At 36.2% G+C, this 23,412-nt stretch overlaps 1 protein-coding gene and 1 pseudogene across 2 annotated transcripts in view; both read left to right on the top strand.

The window, feature by feature from the left end:
• PCGF6 (polycomb group ring finger 6) overlaps positions 1-23,412 on the top strand; it is a 31,906-nt gene that overhangs the window by 3,077 nt on the left and 5,417 nt on the right. For both annotated transcript variants that reach the window (XM_087862743.1, XM_045803029.2), the window contains exons 6-9: positions 417-525; positions 5,447-5,474; positions 13,206-13,304; positions 19,738-19,824. In XM_087862743.1, coding sequence (XP_087718869.1) covers positions 417-525; positions 5,447-5,474; positions 13,206-13,304; positions 19,738-19,824 — 323 coding nt within the window. The remainder of the gene's footprint in view (positions 1-416; positions 526-5,446; positions 5,475-13,205; positions 13,305-19,737; positions 19,825-23,412) is intronic.
• Positions 1,599-5,415, top strand: LOC123795924 (small ribosomal subunit protein eS12 pseudogene; annotated as a pseudogene).

A 23,412-nucleotide genomic window follows, 5' to 3' on the forward strand; every position in this document is an offset into this window, starting at 1 on the left:
AACAGTAATCTCAGTTTCTTTACAGTTTTAACTGTTAAAAAAAAAGAGTAGCTATATACTTATGAAATTATAATAAGGATTAAACAAGAATGTGCATGTACAGTGCTGAGTACGAGCCTTGAGCCCTGGCACACAGTAGTGCTTGTTAAAGATTAAACATATCTGTTGTGTTATGATTATCTCTCTCTGTGGCCCTGAAAAGTCAGCCACATATGTCTGTCTTCCATTGTGGAGTGGTCTCCAGGTGCAATTTCACTGGCTTTGACAGATTAGTTAATGTTATTAAAGAAAGGGAGATTGAGTGCTTTATGATCTTTTAAATAGTCAACATACTTATAATATGTGATTATTTTTCAAAGATCTCAATTCATGAAATTTTTATTCTAACTCAACTTTTTTCTTTGGCTGTTAAATAGCTGTTCCACAGCCAGTCCCTTCGAGCAAAGGAAGATCTAAGAAAGTCCTAGAATCAGTGTTTCGTATTCCACCTGAACTTGATATGTCTTTATTACTAGAGTTCATTGGGTGAGTACCCTAAACCTCTACCTCTTAACCTCAAAATAAAGAATTTGGTAAGTGCCAACAGTTACAAAATGATCCTGAAGTCAGGTAAAATCAAGTTTTTCTGATATCCTCTTAAAAAATTAATCATGAAATGTTTAAGACTTAGAAAAAGATCTAAAGAATAGTACTACAACCACTTGTATCACCATCATCTGGCTTAAGAAATAACCCATGCTAGTATGGCAGAAGCCTTTGGCTACCTCTTCCTGTCACTCCTCCCTTTTCTTAGAGGTTAATAACCACTCTCCTAAAAGTAATGATCTCCATTCCCATGATTTTTAAAAAATGTTTATATCATGTATTAATCCATAAGTAATATGTAGAATTGCTTTTGTCCATTAAAAACTTTATATGGTATCACTGTGTTTTACAACTTGCTTTTTTCACTTGGCATTCTGTGATTCATCCATGTGGAAATGTGTAGCTCTAGTTCGTTCATTTTCATCGTTGCCTGGTAGTCCCTCAAAATCAACATACCATAATTTCTTTTCTTGTACTATTGAACATTTAGCTTGTTTCCATTTTTTTTACTATTATAAATAATGTTGCTTTAAATATTTGTGTACATACATATGTCCTTGTGTGTGTGTGTGTATACATACATATACAAGATAGCTCTCTGTAAGAGTGTAGATTTGCCGCATCTTAGCATATGTTTGTTTTTAACTTTACTTGGTTTTGCCAATTTGTTTTCTAAAGTAGTTGTGTATCTTTCTAATTCATATAAATAGCTTCTTTCAAACATTTTATGTAGCATATGGTGTACTCCATTATATTGCAACATTGTTAAACACTATCATAATCACAGAGTTGGCATGTATCAAACTGCAGTTTTCAAAATACTTAAATAGTTTGCAGAATAAACTAAAATGCCTTTTTTGGAAAAAAAAACTTTCCATTTTATGTCACTGATGACTACTTTACTTTTTAGTTATTTCCTCCTTTTAATTTTAGGTTGCCTGTATCACTTACTTGTATCTAGTTTGTGCTATGTTGTATTTATCTCTTTATGTAGTCACCCTATGTTCTCAGCTGATATTAAGGACCTCTTAAGGCCAGAAACGTTTCTCATGCCTGCACAAATCCCATGTAGTAGTGGTTGATAATGAAATAAAAATCCCTTTGGAGGAATGAACAGAAACTGTAATACCAAACTTTAAACCAGCAATTTCTGGTAATAAGGAATGTGTTCCAATCTAAATGTCCAAAAGGGACCTGGTTAAATAATGGTATATAGCACATGACTATGTGTTAATGTGACAGCGTATGTGCTAATATGGAACAATCTCCAAAATAAGAGAATACATAGTGTGTTCCTATTTATTTATTTTAAAGACAGTGGTGGAAAATATGTACATAGACATATATTTTACATGCACAGACCATTCCTGAAAGGACATATAAGAAAATGGCAGCTAGTTACCTCTGGAAAAGGGCAACGAAGGGAAAGTCTTACTTTTCATTGTATTTGAATTTTTACCATGTAACTTGATTTTTAATAAGTCTATTTAATTAAAATTTAAAAACCGAAAGGAATTTATATTTCTAAAAAATATTTTGGGGAAAGGTAACATTTCCTACAATGCACGGTAAGAACTGATCAGCTTTTTTTATACATTTTTTTAAAAGTGGCAGGGTTGCAAAGATAGCAAATATGTGACGAGTATGCCACCATTACCTCTTCCTTTGCCCACTGCAGAAATCAATAATTAATCATGGCAGGCTTTCCTAATGGGTAAAACTTGACCACAGTACTCAAGGCAGTCATTACCACTTACCAAACTTATTATATTATTAATACATTCCCTGCTATAGAAAAAAGAGCCTTCATGCTCTTTCCCTGCTGCCAGTCGCCAGGAGGCTGAGGCTCAGGTGGACTCAGTTCGGTTCCACGCAAAACCCACCACTATGGCCGAGGAAGGCATTGCTGGTGGAGGTGTAATGGACATTAATGCTGCTTTACAAGAGGCGGTGAAGACCGCGCTCATCCATGCTGGCCTAGCTTGTGGAATTTGCGAAGCCGCCGAAACCTTTGACAAGCACCAAGCCTATCTTTGTGTGCTTGCATCTAACTGTGATAAGCCTATGTATGTCAAGTTGATGGAGGCCCTTTATGCTGAACACCAAATCAACCTAATTAAGGTTGATGACAACAAGAAACTAGGAGAATGGGTGAGCCTCTATAAAATTATCAGAGAGGGAAAACCCCATAAGTGGTTGGTTGCAATTGTGTGGTGGTTAAGAACTATGGCAAAGAGTCTCAGGCCAAGGATGACATTGGGGAATACTTCAAATGCAAGAAATGAACAAATAAAAAACTTGGTTCTTGTTCCAAAAACAGAAAAAAAAAAAAAAAAAGCCCTCACTTGGAATAAGGGATCTAGATTTAAATCCTAGCTTTTGTATTATCTAGCTTTGTAAACATTAACAAATTGCTTTTCGTTTATTCACAAGATGTTTATTAAGGTCCTGCTATACGTACCAGCACAGCATTCTGCTAGTTGTTGAGAATACAGTTTGAATAAGTTAGCCATGGCCTTTGCCTTCATGGAACTTTTAGTTTTAACTTCTCCGAGCTTCAGCTTCCCTATCTGTAAAAAGAAAGAATTGAGCCTTTTATGTTGATGATTATGATGAGTAGTCTAACTCATAATATAGCTCTTTATCTATTTTCAACTGGTTGAGGGGAAGAAAGCTTCCCGTGTGGCAAGGAGTCCTTTTGAAAGAAAGCTTCCAGAGGCAAAGAATCCGTTTGAAGTCACCAGTCCCCAGAGTTCACTACATGGGAGAGCTTTTATGTTACCACAAAAGTCAGGCTCCTGAGGGTAGCCCATAGGCAGCTCTTTCATGGCAGGACAAGTGGCAGAGGAGTTTTAACCTGATGCAAGTACAAAAGCAAATTTGGTCCAGCTTTTGACCCCACTTAAGTTGGAGGAGAAAAAACACTGAGGTAGGTTCAGCCTGTGAACAGTGATTTTTCAACCACTGGAATATGAAGTTAGATTTCCCCCCTAAATTAGGTACGCGTGTTTCGTGATCTTTAGATAGTCTTCTACTTCTCCTTTTTTGTTCTTCAGTTTCCGTGTGTAAAGTAGAAGATGATAAAAAGAAATAACTTCAGACAGGCAGTGTGGTGTGTATAGAAAGCATACCCTTTGAAGAGTCTCAGTAACTCAAGGTGTAGAACCCTTGGGATGTAGCTGAACTTCTCTCATCATCAGTTTCTGTATTTCTGAATTGGGGATTATAATAGCAACTAACAGGATTGTCCTAAGTATCAACTTATGGTATTCCTGCCATGTCTAACTATTACCAATATATGAATATTGAAGTAATGCAGGGTATTCAAAAGTAAAAGTTAAAGTAATCTGTGGTGCTGTAATTTGTACATGTGCCTAGTAAAGAAAATGGACTCACATGACATAAGTGTGATACAGTAAAAATTTCATGCAATCTTAAACTCAGTAGCATGTAGTGAACCAGGGAGATGATATCCAACTGTACGCTGTATTACTCCAACTAGAGTACTATGTTCAACTCTGAGCAGTACATTTTAAGAGAGATGTTGGTAAGCCAAGGTGTAACCAGAATAGTAAAAGGTTTGAAAACCATGTCATATGAGGTAAGGGAAGGAACAAAAATAATCTGAAAATAAAAAACAATCATAAGCCCCTTAAGTTCATTTCAGATCTTTAGAGGATTATCATATAAAGGGAAGATCGGGTCTAGTTCACAAGACTACCAAAAGGCAAAACTAGGACTAGTGGGTGTAAGTTACAGGGAAAAACTTACTGCTTCAGTGCAAGCAAGCAATTTCTAATGAAGTTGCCCACAAATGGAATGAACTGACTTGTCAGATAAGAAGCTCTCTTATCTCTTTAGGTTCCTAAGCAGAAGCCAGATGACCATACATCATGGATTCTATAGAAATTAAGTCTTGTAACAAATAGGGTATTTTATTTTACAACTCTAAGCTTATATTATATATCTTAGGTTTCTATTATATCCATATATATAATATTTATATTGTAATATTATTTATAATATAGCTTATATGTTGTATTTTAATATATTTCTCTATTTGTATTTTAAGAATATTCCATAGATGATGCAGTTGTGATCTGGCCTACTCTTCACAACATGATAGGGAAGAGAAAATGTGGATTTTGATGCTAGGTACACCTGAGTTTGAAGCTTTATCATTTAATAGCTCTGTGACCTTACACAAGTTTTTAAACCTCTCTGAGGTTAATTTTTCTCATCTATAGAAGGGGAATGCTAATACCTGATATGCAGGGCTATTATGAGGACCAAATGAAAAACATGCATCCTATATGAAGACCTAATATAATGCCTGGTACATAATAGATGCCCAAAAAAATTAGTGCCCCTTGTCTCCTCATGCCATAATCGATTTAATCAAGAAATCTCTTTGTACTTCAGGGTGAAGAGCAAACTGAGTAAATCATGCCCATTATTGCTATAAGTAAAACAACAGGAAATCTAGCAGCCTTCTTGTAAGAAATGTATCTTGTAAGGGTTACTATAAGGAAAAAAACACATTAATTATGATAGAAAGAAGTTTTTACTTTAAACTGGAAAATGTTAGAATGCTACATGCGGGGAAATCTAAATATTAAGGATATACTTTTAACTCCTGGAAGGGCACAAAGTGGTGTAAAATAGTGGCTAACATTGCCTTTGCCTTACCACTAGGTGGCAGAAATGACAACTACATTTATTTATTTTGTAAAGGGTTAGGTGATGGTGTTTTAAAATTAAATTGATATTCTTCAAATATTTATATTGATGTTATTTTTCTGTGTTGTATGATTTAACGTATAATTTAAAATGTTGATTAATTTTGCTTTCGTTTTTTCAGTGCTAATGAAGGCACGGGACATTTTAAGGTATTTCATTTTTATTTACTTCACAGGAGGACCCTATAGTACACAATTAAAGAGTCAGATTAGCAGTCATGTGGAGATTGTTTTCCATTACAGGAGTGTTTTATAAATAAAAGTTGTAGAAATATGAAGTACATTCAGTAATGCTCTCATAATAAGTTTATGAGAAGAGTTATTAAGTAGGGATTTGTTTTTAATTCAGGACAGTGGTCTAAGAAAACAAGTGAGAAATTTTTAAAACTCTAAAACCAAATACTGTGATAACTTGGTGACTTTTAAAAATATTTCAAAGTATTTTTTGCATAGTTGGCATTCAGAGTTAAATATGAGCTTAAATTTTTATTTGCATGTAACATTTTGGGCTCAAGGTAAACCTGCCCTGACTTGTTTCAATCATTTACTGAAATTGTAGAGGTAAGAATGAAGTCCTTTGTTAATGTACCTAAGTTCAGAGTTGTCTTAAAGGCTCTATTGTCACAGGTCCCATTGTATACGGTGTTGCTCCTATAGTCCTATAGTATAAGTCATTCAGGAAGAGGTAACTTCTCCTTTTTTTTTATTTTTTAAAGGTAACTTTTTAAAAAGGTCTAAATCAGGCCTTATAGTTCCTTGTAAATATATAGGAAATAGCTGACTTTGATCTGTTTAGATTTTTAGTGACTTTTTCAAAGTCTGTACTAATACTTGGGTGAATTATACCTGGTCGGGTATACTGTTTTGTGAATATGGTATTGGCTTAGAGACATGAATTAAAGCATAGGAATAGATGGGTACTTCTGTGGATGAAGTATATTATAGATGTTTCCCAGAGATCAGTGTGATGGAAGGAATACAGTGTTAAGTTTGGTAACTTTGAATTTATTCTAAGTTGTAAAATATCAGATTTATGATGATTAGGAAGTTCTTTCCTAGTAGTATAGTGGGTGGGAAAGTGGCATATAAGTTTCTGTATGGGACAAGTACAGTGTCATATGCTCCTAGAGTTTGCCGAAGATGTTTGTCCAATGACTTGTAGTAGCCACACAAACCAACAGAGTATAAAAACTTCATGAAGAAAAAACTAGACATTAAGTTGAAATATTAGCCTGTTTCTTCCACAGAAGCACATGTGGACCTAGCATATTAATGTAGTTCCAATCGTCACACATTAGAAAAATATGATGGCAATACCACCTGTGAAGTATTCATGCCAAAACAAATGTGAAGCTAATCACACTCCTAGATTTAATTACTAATTTACAAGAAATTCAGGGGACAAAGGAACATGTTAAATGACACTGTAGGAATATAATAAGCCACATCTAGACAGTGGAAAGCTACAGCACATTTAGTTTCTTCAGAATAAAAGAGAGAGGTGAAGAGGAAACATATAGATAGAACATATTATGGGGCGCCTGGGTGGCTCAGTCGTTAAGCATCTGCCTTTGGCTCAGGGCATGACCCCGGGGTCCTGGGATCGAGCCCCGCATTGGGCTCCTCCACTGGGAAGCCTGCTTCTTCCTCTCCCACTCCCCCTGCTTGTGTTCCCTCTCTCGCTGGCTGTCTCTCTCTGTCAAATAAATAAATAAAATCTTTTTAAAAAAGAACATATTAATTAAAAGAGACTTAAGAGATATAACTAATTACAATGTATGGAGTTTATTTGGATTTGATTTGAAAAATAAACTTAAGTACTTATGAGAGAATAACCCCAAATTGGAAACAACCCAAAAATCCATCCACTGGTAAATGGATAAACACAATATGATATGTCCACACAGTGGAGTATTATTTGGCAATTAAAAGGAGTGGAGTACTGATAAATGCTACAACATGGATGAATTTTGAAAATATTATGTTAAATGAAAGAAATCAGGCACAAAAAGACCACATAATGCATGATTCCATTTATGTGAAATGTCGAACAGAGAAATTCATAGAAGCAGAAAATTCTATAGATTGGTGGTTGCCAGAGTCTCGGGGGAGAGCGGGAAATTGGGAGTGACTGCTAATTGGTTTGGGGTTTCTTTTTGGGTGATGAAGATATTCTGAAATTAGATAGTGGTGATGAGTTGCACAACCCTGTTTAAATAAACTAAAAACCATTGAATTGTATACTTTAAAATGGTGAATTTAATGATACATGAATTATATCCCAATAAAGCTGTTAAATTTTTAAAAAGTAGCTAAGCAAGATCCAGTGGGAACTTAGAATGAAAGTATTGTTTGTAATATATTTAGTGTATACATTTTGAAAGTACAAAAATATATCTGGTAAAAATATTACATGCAAAAATTAGAATTCATAGTTTGAGTTCATATTTGGTTATTATATTTTTTCACAAAATCTTTGTTTTATTTTTATTCTTTCTTTAATGACAGCCCTAAAAGCAATAAAATCATTTCCTGCTGGGTAAGAAATTTGAGACAATTGGTGAAATTTGAACATTTACTAGATATTTTCTGATATCAAGGAATTTTAAAGTATGGTAATGGTATCATGTTTTTAAAAAGATCTCTTATCTTTTAGGGATACATACTGAGGTGTTTACAAATGAAATATGTCTGGGGTTTGCTCCAAAACAAATCTGGGGAATGGGGGCCAAGAAGTAGTTACAGTGGGAAATGGGTGTGGTATATTAAAACAAGATTGGCCTTGAGTTGATAAAGCTAGGTGATAGGCATATAGAAGTTTGATTACACTGTTCTCCCATAGTTTTAAGACATTAAGTTTTCAGTTTTAATTGATGATACAGACGTAATTTGAAGGCCTTATACCTGTGAGAGATGATGAACCTCTTTCAGAAACAAATGATCTTATTAATTCTGCATTTTGTGACGATTTGTACTTTCCAAAACAGTCTTATACTTTCTTAGTTAATAGATTAGCAATCTTACTGTTTTTCTTTTTATTCTGTCATTTTAACAGAGTTCTAGTTATAGCTTTTGATATTATAGCTTAGTATTCTCTACTACTTAAAAAGCTGTTTTTATATCTTATCTTTGAGTTTAAGTATGTCTGTCTAGGTGTTGCCTAGTTGTTAAACTTTTTACCATGTAGACCTGTAGCATGAAAGTCATAAATCCTGTTTGCCACATTCAATTTCATAGTGTTTCACTAGGCAGTAATAAAGTCCAGATAATTTTTCTCGTCATTTTTTTTTAACTTTTAATTACAAAAAAAACCAAATTTTTTTTTTTGAGAGAGAGAAAGAGCACATGTGGGCAAGGGGGGAAGGATAGAGGGAGAGAGAATCCTAAGCAAGCCCCACATGAGCTAGATGTCATGACCCTGAGATCATGATCTGAGCCAAAATCAAGAGTTGGATGCTTAAACCAACTGAGCCACTCAGGCGCCCCATTAATTATGAAAATTTTTAAACATAGTGAAAAGTAGGACCTCCCTGTGTCCATCACCCAGCTTTACCAATTAACTAATGGCCAATTTAATTTCTTCTGTACCTCTGTCCACTTCCCTTCTAGTATTATTCTGAAACAAATCCCCAGCATATTTCAGTATTCTTAAAAGATGAGTCTCTTTTTTTAATGACCATGTATCATACCAAAAAAAAAAAAAAAAAAAAGTTAAAAAGTGTCAGTGTCATGAAAGATAATAAAGTGGCAGAGCTATTCTAGGTTAAAGGAGATTATAGAAACATGACAACAAAATGCAGTGTTTGAGCCTTCATGACATAAGAACAGTTTTTAAAGGATATTAGTAAGACAGTTTATAAAAGAATTTGGACTATTTAGATAATTGTGGTGTTTTAATGTTCAATTGCCTGAATATATAGTTTCTGTTAATTATATTGTGGTTATATAGGAGAATCCCTTTATTCTGAGAAGATAACTGCTAATATGTTTAGGGGTAAAATATCTGTCTGCAAATAATTCTCATGTGGTCCAGCAGAACATTGACATGCACATATACACATATACATATAAATTAGAAGAGATAAAGTGAATATAGCAATATATTAACAGTTCGTAAACTAGGTGAAAGCTATCTGGGTCTTCCTGGTACTATCTTACAACTTTGTAAGTTAGTCATTTTTCAAAAGGTTGGGGATGGTGAATGAAAAAGAAATTAACGATTTCTTACTGTCAAATATCTACTCAGTGTTCAGATTTTTAATTGTCTCAATCATAGTGGGTGTTTTCTCTCTCTCTCTCTTTTTTCTTTAACACTTTAAAACAAGATCCAGATAAAGTTCACACATTGTGATTGGTTGATATGTCTTCAAATCTGTAGGTTTTCCATTTCTTTTTTCTTCCAATTCATTGTTGATGAAACTGAGTCATTTGTCCTATAGTTTTCTACAGATTGGGTTTTGATGTTGCATTGCCATGGTATAATTTAGCATGTATTTCTGTCCTCTGTATTTCCCAAAAACTGTTAGTTAAGTCTGAGTGTTGATCACACAGGTTTGATTTGAGGGGAGCAACACTACTTCATAGGTGGTGGTGGTTCTTTCCATCTAGAGGTACATAATGTCTGTTGTCTGGGCCTCTTTATAATGTTAGCAGCCATTGGTGCTCAGTGGCTAAGCCCATTAACTTAATAGGGTTTGGAAAATGATGCTATCATTCCTTCCTTTTTTTTTTTTTTTTTTTTGAGATTTTATTTTTAAGTAACCTCTAACCCAATGTGGTGCTTGAACTTACAATCCCAATATCAAGAGTCACATGCTCCACCAAACGGAGCCAGCCAGGTGCCCCTATCATTCTTTCTTTTATTATTTGAAACACTTCTATAAAGAGAAACTTCCCTTTGTTTGGTTAGCCAGTGGTATAGTTTATACAGAAAAAGCAGGATAAATGCTTGATTCTTTCCCTTTACTTGCTGAGTTCAGAGTAATGAGTTGGTTCATTAGCATACTCCAGTTATGACCAAATAGGTTCTGTTGTTTTTGTTTTTACTTTAATCTGAACTCATGAATTTAAACATATTTGTGATTTAAACCCATTTCATCGAGCCCACCATCAGGCACCCTGCTCAGCGGGGAGTCTGCTTCTCCCTCTCCTCCTGGCTTGTGCTCTCTGTCACTATCTCTGGCTCTCTCTCTGTCAAATAAATTAAAAAAATCTTTTAAAAAAATTTATTTCTAAAATAAATGAGCCCATTTCAGTTATTTTATTTACCGATGTTCAAATTGTCCTTCATAGATATCATAGTCTGTGATATTTTCTTGCTATCTGATATGATAAGATGTTACTTGTACATCTGTTGTCCCCCAGACATGGAATTAGTCCTTTCTCCAAGGTGTCCTAGTTCCTTTTGGTGGTTTTTAAAAATCGGAATCTGGCTACCAAGGGTTCATATAGCTACTGGGTTCATAACTGTTTCTAGGCCTCTTCAGTTGACAGAGATAGGAATTTTTCCAAGGTAAAATATAATTATGAGTTGATACCATCTTTTTAAAAGTTCTTTTTAGTGGTATGCATTGTCTAAAGCAAGAAAATAACCAAATGTCTCTTAAATCTTCCTAGAGATCTTAAACTAGCTTATTCAACTTTCTTATTGAATTGACCTTTTGTGTTAGAGACGGCAGGGAAGATTGCTGTGTTTAATTTCAAAGAAGTGTAATTCTGTGGATTTCTTCTTTCCAATTTATTTGCAGATGGTAGGAGGCTATTAGGTGTAGCAGAAAAAAAATGAGTTCACTAGGTAAGAGCTGGTTTTAGAGCTTTAAATGAAAAAAACAAAAACAACCCAAAACCAAATTGTTTTCTTAAAAACTGGATGTGAATTATATGGAGGGAAATATCCAGTTAACTTGTGAACCTGGGGCATGAGGACTAAGGTTAGCCACCCTAGCTTTGAAAGCCAAGACTAGTTGTTTTCTTTCAGGTATTGGCACATGTCATAATTGTGTTCTGGATAATCTAAACAGTACAGTATTTATAACTTGAGCTAAGTTGGATTAATTTTAACAAACACCTGGGATAAGGTGCTCACCAAGAATTTAAGAAATAAGGGAAATTGGACTGTCCTCTGCTGGTATACCTGAGGTAAGCCCAGGAAATTAACCTTCAGAAATGCACTGGTTGCCAGACAGGCATAGCTAGATAATTCACAATAGCAGCTTCTTAAGGTCGTTGATGGGATTCTCATGCTCATCAGGCATTGCCACCTACAGTGAGGTATTTTCTTGGGTACCGCACCTGTGGGATGGCCGTACCTCCTCCTCAGGGCGGCTGCCTTAGCGTCGTGAGATGATTCCTGTACCTCCATTAAAAGAACATGAAGCTTTGCCATTTTTGTCTAGGTTATATCAGTATCCCATGGTGACTATTAGGCCCTCTATAAGAGTCTAATTCTTTTACATTAAGAGTAAAATGGTCACAATATGCCAGTAGTAACTATGTGCCAGGAATTAATAGGTATCTACATACATCAAATCACTTTCCTCTTGATAAATTTATGAGGTGTAGTAGGTGCTATTATCTCTTTTACAAATGGGAACAGAAAGGTTCAGCAACTTGCCTAAAGACTTAGAGCTAGGAAATGGCAGAACCCCAAGCTCTGTAGCCAAGTGGGCTGTTTCTGGAATACCTGCACTAAACACTTAGGCTACCTGCTACACTGTGGTAATAAGAGATAGCTTTATGGTAAGGAAGGATCTTAAGAAACCACATTACAGGAAGGAAAGCTGGACACTGTTACATATGAAACAAGTGTTGCCTGACCTAAGTCCTCTGGTAGCCATTTTGGGCTCCCTGTCTTTCAGTGTTGAAAACACTGCTCATGTTTTCCTGAAAGGTACCCTTTTAGTTCTCATTACCTCAGCTTTTCATTTGTATTAGATAGTAGCATCCTTAAAATTGCCTCAGAGACAGAGTAGCTGGTTAAGCGTTAGTTTCTGCTTTAAAACCCTGAGGCCTCTCCACCTGTCACCTTAGACCATTGGATCCGATTCCAGCCACATGTCTAGATGTTAATCTTTTTATTTTCCCCTTAAAAAAGAAAATCCTGTATTATGGAAAATTTTGCACTCATACAAAAGTAGACAGAATTGTAAAATGAATGCCCATGTATACAACTCAGCTTCAGTAATTATAAACTGATGGCCAATCTCACTTCCTCTATATCTTCACCACTTATAATATCAAAACAAATCCCAGATTATATATCATTTTTATCAGTAAATAATTAGATTTATTTCTAAAAAATAAGGACTTTTTACAAACATAATAACGATACTACAGTTTTAAAAACAAACAGCAATTCCTTAATCAAATATGCACATGCTATTTGAATTTCCTAGGTTAGCTCATGAAAATTATTCTATAGGTTTGTTTAAATCAGGACCCAAATAAGATCCATACATTGTAATTGGTTGGCATATCTCTTATTTATATTCCTTACATCTGTTTTAGTCTAGAAGTTCATCCTGCATCTTGTTCTTTTTTTTTTCTTCTTACAGTTTTTTTGCTGAAGAAACTAGATTGTTGTAGACATTAATTTAGTCTTAGGTATTCTTTCTCTGTCAATAAATTTTGCTCTGAGTTTTATTTTTGATGAGGTATTAAAATAAACCTGTAAGTCTTTCTATTAAAAAAATTATTGCTATGTTTTTCAGAGAGGGGAGGCTAAGCAAAAATTCTTTTTTTTTCTTTGCTAGGTAAATTAGCTTAAATTTCATAGTAGCTTTTCTCATAAATCTGTTGAACATCTTTGCTTTTAAAATTTGCTTTATGATTTATACATTTTATGTATATTTATTCTGAAAATATTTATGTTTATTTATGTAGCCGTTGGAGAAGAAGTTTGTCCGAGTTTCAGGAGAAGCAACTATTGGGCATGTAGAAAAATTCCTCAGAAGAAAAATGGGTCTTGATCCAGCTTGTCAGGTAGAGTACATGTGTGTAAAAGGACAGATGAAGTTGTGAGATCACCTTTAGCATATTGAAGAAAAAACTGTCTCTAGGATTTCATGCTGTGGCTTTTGTTTTATGATACATAGATATTGTAAATGTTCATTAAATATTGGTACACAGTGATTCCAGCACCACTTGAATCACATTTATGTTTCTGCTTCTCCCTGCTACTGATGACCACCTGTAAGTGTCAGAGAAGAGCTGAGGATATGAACCTCAGTTCCCCTCTTTGGTAGTAGTGTAACAGATTATCTCTTATCCATGCACTTCTCTTCAGAGGACATCTTTACATTTATAACAGGCTGGCTCCAAGATACCTAGAAAAGTGAAATAGCTATCTAATATGAGCCCTATTTGGTTTTTGAGCATTAGAAAAGATTTCCCTACTAGCTATGTAATTTGTTCTTGTTGTAAGGTGGAAACTCGAACCTCATATTGTTGAACATAATATAGAATGTGGGCCAATAACAATTCACATCTATATAGTTTTCCTTTTTTATTACTTAAATTTTAAAGGGGTTTTTGTTATTCTCCATCATGTGTAAAATGGTATTTAAAAGCTGGCTGAAAGTTTAGTAGTGTTTTTAGTACTGGTATTTATAGGTACTAAATAAATGTCTAATCCAGAGAAATGTGACTTCTCTTACTGAGTTTGACATAATGCTGGCTGTATCTCATGGCAACTAGAAACTGGAATGACTTATCTGAAACTTTGTAGCTGTAGCTTACTTGAGGTTATTCCTTGTCTTTTGGTTAGAAATAGGTAGCTGTTTAGAGACCCCTGAACAAAGACTTGTGAGTGATCCCCTTAACAGTCTATTTCTTTTTTTTTTTTTTTTTTAAGATTTCATTTATTCATTTGACAGAGAGAGAGAGAGCACAAGTAGGCAGAGTGCAGGCAGAGGGAGAGGGAGAAACAGGCTCCCTGCTGAGCAGAGAGCCCAATGTGGGGCTCAATCCCAGGACCCTGGAATCATGACCTGAGCCAAAGGTAGACGTTTAACCAACTGAGCCACTCAGGCACCCCAACAGTCTATTATTTCTAAAAACAGAAGACTTGCACCTGATTATATAGAATGACTTAAGAAGTGCCACCCAAGAGGGCTTTCTTAGGATGTAGATTATTTCTTCTGTGTCTAGAAACTAATCAGAACACAATTAGCGTTTATAAGTTTTACATTGGTGTTTTAAGAAATGTGGTTGCAGGGCACCTGGGTGGCTCAGTCAGTTGAGTGTCTGACTCTTGATTTCGGCTCAGGTCACGATCTCAAGGTTATGAGATGGAGTCCCTCATTGGGCTCTGTGCTGGGCGTGGAGCCTGCTTAAGATTCTCTCTCCCTTAGGGTGCCTGGGTGGCTCAGTTGGTTAAGCATCTGTCTTCAGCTCAGGTCATGATCCCAGGGTCCTGGGATTGAGCCCTACATCAGGCTCTCTGCTAAGTGGGGAGCATGCTTCTCCCTCTCCATTTCCTTCTGCCTGCCACTCCCCCTGCTTGTGCTCTCTCTCTCCATCAAATAAATAAAAATCTTTAAAAAAGAAAAAGATTCTCTCTCCTCCTGCTCCTCCCCTCCACCCCTCTCTAAAAAAAAAGAAAAAGAAATGTGGTTGCCAAATTGACACTACTGTGTAAAAATGTGGGGTTTTTTTTCATATCATAGAATTCAAGGCTTTTAGCATTTTGAAATAAAATCATATAAAATCTGTTTCAACATTTAATTTTCTCTGTCATCTCTTGGCTCTCTAGATAGATATTTCTTTCATATTCAGGTAATATATAGCTGGTAACACTCATAAATTACTATTTCACCAAAATGTTGAAATAATGGAACAGAATTATCAAATGTGCAGATATTGTGACTAAAATTGTTTAGACTTTCTAAATTCAGGAGATAATAAGCAAGAGTTACTTCTAATATGAGTGGAACATTGAACTAGTTAACCATTAATCAAAATAAAATGCTTGGCCGACCCAGTCACTTGAGCCTGCAATGCTCACCTTCTTTAAACCAGTTATTCCTGAGTAGGAAATGTGTGCTTTGTTTACAGATATGTGACCTTCATTTATGGTTATTTACTAGCAGGAATGGATGATGACTACAGGACTGTTAAATGCTAACTACCTTTAAAGTTATTTGTGGCAGATCAAAATAAAAAAGGAAGACAATTCTGAAAGATAATAAAATACAAATCATGTATTCTTAAGAGATTTAAGTTAAAATTCAAAATTATAAATCAATAATTGTCTGAATAGATTACATCACCTAGAGACCTCAGTGCCTCTGGATTACCACGGTTGAGTCAGTGGTGTTTTGAATTCATGTATGTCTTAGTTTTATTTTGTTTTTAGTTATTCTTGTGTTGTGTTCCTTTGTATGTTGTTTGGTCTTAGATCTTACTTTGCTTTTATGAAATGAGACTTAGAAATTACACATCACATTGATCACTAAAAATTCTTTATATAAAAGAAGTGATACTAGATTTTGTGGTTAATCCTGCCATAATTCTATCTTAAAAGATAGGCTACTTTTATTATTATTTATTTAGTATATGACTTTAACCTTACTATTAAGTTGCTTCCAAATCATTTTTTGAACAGACTCTAATGTATCATATGGTGTATCCCTACCATTTACTTATTACCTATTGAAAATTAAATTGAGCATCTATATACTTGGCCATAAGAATACAAAGATGAGACAGAAAATTCATGCCACGCAGGGACTAGGTTGTGTGGGAAAGATACACAATAAAACAACTGAATGACAGTAGCATATGGTGAGTGCAACAAGAGCACAAGAGTGAGTGATTTAACTCTGGAGGAGTCAAAGAATGGACTTGAAGAGTGGATAGGAATTTACCAAAGAAAAAAGAACTTTCTGTCAAAGAAAAGAACAAGTGTGACACTAGCTCATTCATTGAAAAATCCTATCTTAGAATCTGTAGTGTGATCTTGCCCGTAAAAAAAAAAAAAAATACAGGTTTTATAAATAAATAAAAAGATACAGGTTTTTCTTGCCTTAAGACTACCCTCACATTCTGATTTCTGCTCTGAGATTCAGAAATACACTTATCCTTTCTATCTGACACTTGATACTCCAGAGGGTAGAAAGGTTGTACAGAAAAAGAGTTAATAAAGCCGACTTAAGGCTACTATCTTTAGAAGGGCCTGCTTACAAGGTTAGCCTTGCCTAGCATCTAGGAAATTGACCTGCAAAAAGTTTCCTACAATAATAGGGAAAGTCCCCTGATAAGAGTGTTACATTGTGCCTAGACTCTACCGTGGGTCTATAATGAATACCAGCTTTCTTTCTGGGAGTCTGGAATTTACTAGTTGCTAGGCGGAGAATGCCAACATGAACAGCCCTCAGTAAAAATCTATACTCCAAGCTTCAAATTGGCTTCCCTGGGTAGGAACATTGTACAAGTTGGTGGAGTTTCCAGTGCTAGGAGAAGGAGTGCTGTGGGTGTGTCTTTTCCTAAACTGAGGTGGGGGAGGGTGTGCATAGGAAGCCTGTGCATGAATTTGTCAAGACTCCACCTAGATCTTTTTCCCTTACTGATCTGACCATGTATTTTTGCTGTCTTTCGTGAGTCCATCTGGCAAATTACCAAAATGTGGGTCATGTTTGTGGGAACTTCAGAGATCTGACTCTGTTTGCGTGTGGTAATTTATGAAATATTTGCAGTCAGGTGACTTTTAAAAATCAATATGTAGGGGCGCCTGGGTGGCACAGCGGTTAAGCGTCTGCCTTCGGCTCAGGGCGTGATCCTGGCGTTATAGGATCGAGCCCCACATCAGGCTCTTCTGCTATGAGCCTGCTTCTTCCTCTCCCACTCCCCCTGCTTGTATACCCTCTCTCGCTGGCTGTCTCTATCTCTGTCAAATAAATAAATAAAATCTTTAAAAATAAAAAAATAAAAAAATAAAAATCAATATGTAAAATTGGAAGCAATTTAAATGTTTATCAAAGGAATGGGTACATAAAGTATGATATATTCATATAATGTAGCCCTATGTAGCTATTTTTTAAAAGATTTTATTTATTTATTACTTGAGAGAGAGAGTACCTGAGAAGGGGTAGGGTCAGAGGGAGAAGCAGACTCCCCGCTGAGCAGGGAGCCCCATACGGGACTCAGTCCTGGGACTCCAGGATTGTGACCTGAGCCGAAGGCAATCACTTAACCAACTGAGCCACCCAGGCGCCCTTGTAGTTTTGTTTGTTTTTGTTTTTGTTTTTTAAGATTTTATTTATTTGAGAGAGAGAGCACAAGCCAGGAGGAGAGGCAGAGGGAGAAACAGACTCCCCACTGAGCAGGGATTCTGATGCAGGACTCGATCCCAGGATGGATCATGACCTGAGCCGAAGGCAGACACTTAACTGACTGAGCCACCCAGGTGCCCCCCACTATGTAGCTATTAAAGAGAACTGTGTACTTCAGAGATGTCCGTGGTATATTAAGGTTTTTTGTTTTTTAAATAAGTCGTAGAACAGTTTATGTGGTATAATCCCATTTTTAAAAAACAGTTTATGTGGTATAATCCCATTTTTAAAAAACAAAACAAGAAACCTGCATGGACACATAGCATCTAGGACCATACACATCAAAATGTTAGTAACTGGCCAACTTCTGGGTGTTAAGATTAAATTAGAAAAGAAAGTTTGGTAACCAAACCCTAAATGTGTGCCATGTGACACAAAGAGTGATGTTCGTGGGGTGCTGAGTACCAAGTCAAAGCGCAGTGCTAGTTCCCAGATTCTTTAATCTTTCATGGGCTTATGTTCTGTGCTCAAGATTCGCGGTCATTGTGTTTAAGTCATTTTGCAAACAAGTCTTGGTCTGCCAATTTTGAAACTAGTAAGTGTGAAACACAAAAGTTGGTACTAATCAGAGTTTATGATATAGCATGGGTATTGACAAACTATGACCCATGGGTCAAATCTAGCCTGCCATCTGTTTTTATAAATAAAATTTCATTGACCATAGCCATACTAAGGCTGTTTTCATGCTCTACTGGTAGATCGAGTAGATATGACAGAGATCCTATGGCCTGCAGAGCCAAAATATCTATTATCTAGCCTTTTATACAAAAAGTTTGCCAACCCCTGACACGCACTTAGGCTTTGGAGAAAGATAGACCTGGGGACAGACCTGGATTTAGATCTGGACTTTGCTAGTTACTAGCTTTGTGGCCTTAGGAAAGTTAAATGTCTTTACCTCTTAGTATTCCTTTCTGTAAAATGGGAATTACAATAGGTAGCTCACAAGAATGAAGATTAGATAACATCGCATACGTCAAGTATGTAGTATAACATATGGTGTACATAGTAGCTTCTCAGAAATGCAACTGCTTTCACTGTCCTTCCCCATCCTTGCTTAAGGTTTTAGGAAAATTAACAGGTTGGCAATGTGTGGGATTTTTAGAGTAAACAGAATTTGAAAGTAGGAAATCTGCTTAGGAGGTGGTGTGGTTTCCGCGTTAAGCCTTGGGACAGCAGCTGAAAGGATGGTATGAACTCTAAGAGGTATTGTGGCAAAAGAAGCCATAGGACTTGGTAACTGACTGCATGTGAGAAGAAATGGAATGGAGAAATAAGAGTCAGAGGTGATACTCTATTCTGGTTTAGAGGACAAGGAGAAATGTCATGCCGTAAACTAAACAGGGACATTAGGAGATGTAGCCAATGAAGGGATCTGTATTAATAAGACATCAAGGACCTGACCCCATTTTAAGGCAGTGGGAAAGGAGAACGCATTGCAAGACAAAGAAAGATTAAAGATTTGCATTTTTGTCTTAGGAAGTAAGTATACCAGAATCTTAACTACCGTATAGTATGTAACTATACAACATCGTTATTTCTAGATATTCAGTGTACAAGTAGATTTATCTTAGAGCTTTGATATTACTAAAGAACTGAAGCGATCTTAAGATGTTGCATCCATAAAATAGTTCCTTTAGTGTGTACTTTATGTCAGCGTTAGACTCTCCTTTGTTGGAAAATGAGAGATATTCCTTATAAGATAATTATTCAAATAACTAGAGAGTGCGTTTTTAATTAAGTATTATATACCCTTTTAATCATTTTATCAGGGAACGTAAAAAAATGTACCTTCCTGTGCCACCTTTATGCTGAATATATCGAATGTGATTTTGCTTGTTCTCAAAGATTGAAGGAAATCATTTTGAGTATCTGCTCTACTGTGCTGTTGTCCTGCAGTGTCTTCTAATGCTCCTTCCATTTTACTTTATTTTTGTAGCAAGTTTCTAAAATCTGTCTTGAGAGTGTTCTATCAGTCTAAAATAAAATGGCAAAGTCTGGTCTGGGAATAATCACGTTGGGTTTCTTAATACTTTCACATGGTGTTTGAAGCAGGAAGGCGGTCTGATGCTCTTACTCGCCCGTAGGTGGAGATCATCTGCGGCGATCACTTGTTGGAGCGGTATCAAACTCTAAGGGAGGTTCGCCGGGCGATCGGTGACGCGGCCATGCAGGTGGGTCTTAGGCTTTGTCATGCTTCTGCCCAGCAGGGAAGTTACGTCGTGAAAGAAATGTTACCAGCATTACTTGGACTATAACTAGTAAAGCTCATATTTATCGAACGCTTACTGTGTGTCAGGCACTTTTCTGAACGGTTTCTATGGTTTAGCTCTTTTATTCCTCATATTTCTGTCTTTTTGTGTGAACAGGTTTTTATCTCTCTTTAGTGTACACCGACAGGTGCAATCACTGGCTCATATGGGAACTCTGTGTTTAACCTTTCGAGGAACTGTTCAGACCGCTTCCAAAGCAACATCACCATTTTATAATCCCACTAGCAATGTATATGCTTGCCAACACTCACTGTCTATTCTTTTGATTACAGCCATCCTTTTGGGTATGCAGTGGTGTCTCGTTGTGGTTTTGATTTCATTTCCCTGTTGAATAATCATGTTGAAGATCTTTTCATGTGTTTATTGGCCATTTGTGTACCTTCTTTGAAGAAATTTCTATTTAGATCCTTTGCTCATTTTTAAAAATTGGGGGTTTTGTCTTTTTATGTTGAGTCGTAAGAGTTCTTCATATATCCTAAATACTAGTCCATCACTATCAGATATATGATTTGTAAAAATTTTCTCATTCAGTGGGTTGTCTTTTCATTTCCTTTGTGGTGACCCTTGAAACACAGAGGTTTTTGATTAGAATGAAGTCCATTTTAATCTATTTTTCCTTTTGTTCCTCTGTGTTTGGTGTCATATCTAAGAAACCATTGCCTAATCCAAGATCATAAGATCATAAGATCATCTGTTTACTGTAGATTAATTTTGTTTATTCTAGAATGTCATATAAGTGGAATCATAGATCATGTACTCTTCTGTGTCTGGTACCTTTCTGGTACCTTTCATTCAGCATACATTTTGAAACTTATCCATGTGGTTGCATGTAGCAATAATTTGTTCCTTTTTGCTGCATAGTATTTCATCGTATGACGTGCCATATTTTATCATTTTCCTATTCATGGACACCTGAGCTATTTCCAGTTTTTGGCTAATACAAGTAAAGTAGCTATAAACAGTCTTATACAAGTATATTTTTTTCTTTTCTTCCTCTTCCTTGTCTTCTGTTTTAACTAGTTTTTTTAAGAACCTATGCTTTCACTTATTTTGGATAAATAAGTAGGAGTGGAATTGCCAGATCATAGGAAAGGTGTATGTTTTGTTTGATAGGAAACAAAGAATCGGTATTTTTTTTAAAGATTTTATTTATTTGAGAGAGCGAGAAAGAGAGAGAGAGACAGAGCATGATAAGGGGGAGGGTCAGAGGGAGAAGCAGACACCCTTTTGAGCAGAGAGCCCGACACTGGACTTGCTCCTGGGACTCCAGGATCATGACCTGAGCCAAAGGCAGTTGCTTAACCGACTCAGCCACCCAGGCACCCCAGACTTGGTATATTTTGATGATTTTTGTGACTGTGCTTTACCACTAACCTATAAAGAACTATTGCTGAAATTTCTGCAGCCTTAACGATTAGTCTATTGTGGAGAATTTTATTTAATTTTTTTGCTTGGTTTTTTTTTTTTTTTTTTTTTTTTTTTTTTAACTAATTTGCTACAGATTTCCTTGAACCCACCACTCGGACTTAATGAGTGTTAACACTTCACTCTTTCAGATAGAAAGATGTAAAATTTTCATCATTTTATTTTATTTATTTTATGTTTTTTTTAACATTTTATTTATTTATTTGACAGAGAGAGAGCAAGCACGTGCACAAGCAGGGGGAGTGGCAGTGGGAGAAGCAGTCTCCCCTGGGGAGCCTGACACAGGGCTCGATCCTAGGACCCCAGGATCACGACCTGAGCCACTCAAGTGCCCCTATTTTATTTATTTACTTATTTAGAGAGAGCGTGCGTTCAAGGGGGGAGGGAGGGGGACATCTCAAGCAGACTGTGTGCTGGCACAGAGCCCCATGCAGGGCTCGATCTCACAACCCTGAAATCACAACCTGAGCTGAAATCAAGGGGCAGACTCTTAACCAACTGAGCCACCCAGACATCCCAAAATTTTTTATCATTTTAAACAGAGATTTGAAACAAACAAGGCAAAGTGTTAATACTCAATAAAACTGAGTACTGGTTACAAAGGTGTTATATTAATCTTTGTACTTTGAAAATTTTTTAAACCTTCAGAAAAGTCATAGGAGTAGTACGATGAACACCCATCTATGCTTTACCTGGATTAACCAGTTTTAACAGTTAGGATTCCATTTGGGAAACAGAACCAATATGAATGTTAGGGAATAAGGGATTATATCTTAAAACATTTGTAGGGGCTGGTGATAAAGTGTGTGGAAAGATATTGCCTGTGGACCAGTAGTCATTGTAAATCAACAGGGCACCAATTGGTAGAAAAGATAGACATAAAGTGGGTAATAGTGAGAATAAACTGGAACCTGTAAGGAGAAACGGGGATGTGTGTCTCATCATTTCCGTCTTCAGTGACATGGGTGATCTATAGACAAAGCTGGTGGTCTTTGGCCAAAATGCAGAGAGGCTGAAGGTGGAGCTGTTGGGGGAGCAAGAGGAGTTAGTTGCAGGCCTGGCAGCTGCCCTATACCTACAACGCGAGCCAGCGTTCCAGCAGCGATGTGTATAGAGGCAGGTCGGGCATCCGGCGCCCTGTAATGACCTGAGCATAATGGCTTCTGCCTCCTTCCAATGTGCAGTCTTGTACAAATCTCTATTGGCTAACTCAAAAGGGAAGGGAATTCTGGGAAATATAGTTCCAGTTCCGCTAAGTTGACCTACCAGAATGCAAAAGAACCGGCTAAAATGAAAAAGACTCGGAGTTAAGTGTTGGTGTGGATGTGGAATGACTAAAATTTATATACATTGGTAGTGGGAGTGTGAACTGATTTGATCACTCTGGAATTCTGCTGGTAGTATCTACTAAAGTCATGTATGTACACCCCACTCCCCCAGCGATTCCATTCCTGAGTATAGACCTAATAGAAATGAACATTATGTCCACCACAAGACATGTACAAGGTAGTTTATAATAGCTTTATACATGATCGCCACAAGCTAGAAGCAACCCAAATGTCCAACAAAGAATGAGTAAAAAGTTCTGGCATATACATACAATTAAATACAACTACCATATGCAGCAACATGGAATCACACAGACATAATAGTGAGCAAAAGAAAATACAGTTGATAATCATTATTCATGGATTCCGTATTTGTAGATTTGCTTACTTATTAACGTTTTATTGTAACCCCCAAATTAATACTAATAGCCATTTCATAGCCATTCACAGTTTTTCATAACCTTTTTAATGGTATTTGGATTTTTTAAAGAAATCACAAGTTTTGTAATTTTGCTAATGAAACTTTTATGTGATTGAGTATTGGAAAGATGCTGCAAGGCTGATTGTTCATCGCTGTGATATTACGGGTTGTAATTATACTTCAGTTATATGGGTACACTGTAGTTGTGGTAACAGTTTGTCAGAGTAGCAAAAGTAATTAGCAATACAATGATTAGGGACCACTAGTTTTTGTTTTTTGTTTTTTTTTAAGATTTGTTATTTATTTATTCGACAG

The sequence above is a fragment of the Ursus americanus genome, chromosome 6, assembly GCF_024610735.1.
Source record: "Ursus americanus isolate L20-20 chromosome 6, mUrsAme1.1.p, whole genome shotgun sequence".
In the NCBI taxonomy this organism is placed as follows: domain Eukaryota; kingdom Metazoa; phylum Chordata; class Mammalia; order Carnivora; family Ursidae; genus Ursus; species Ursus americanus.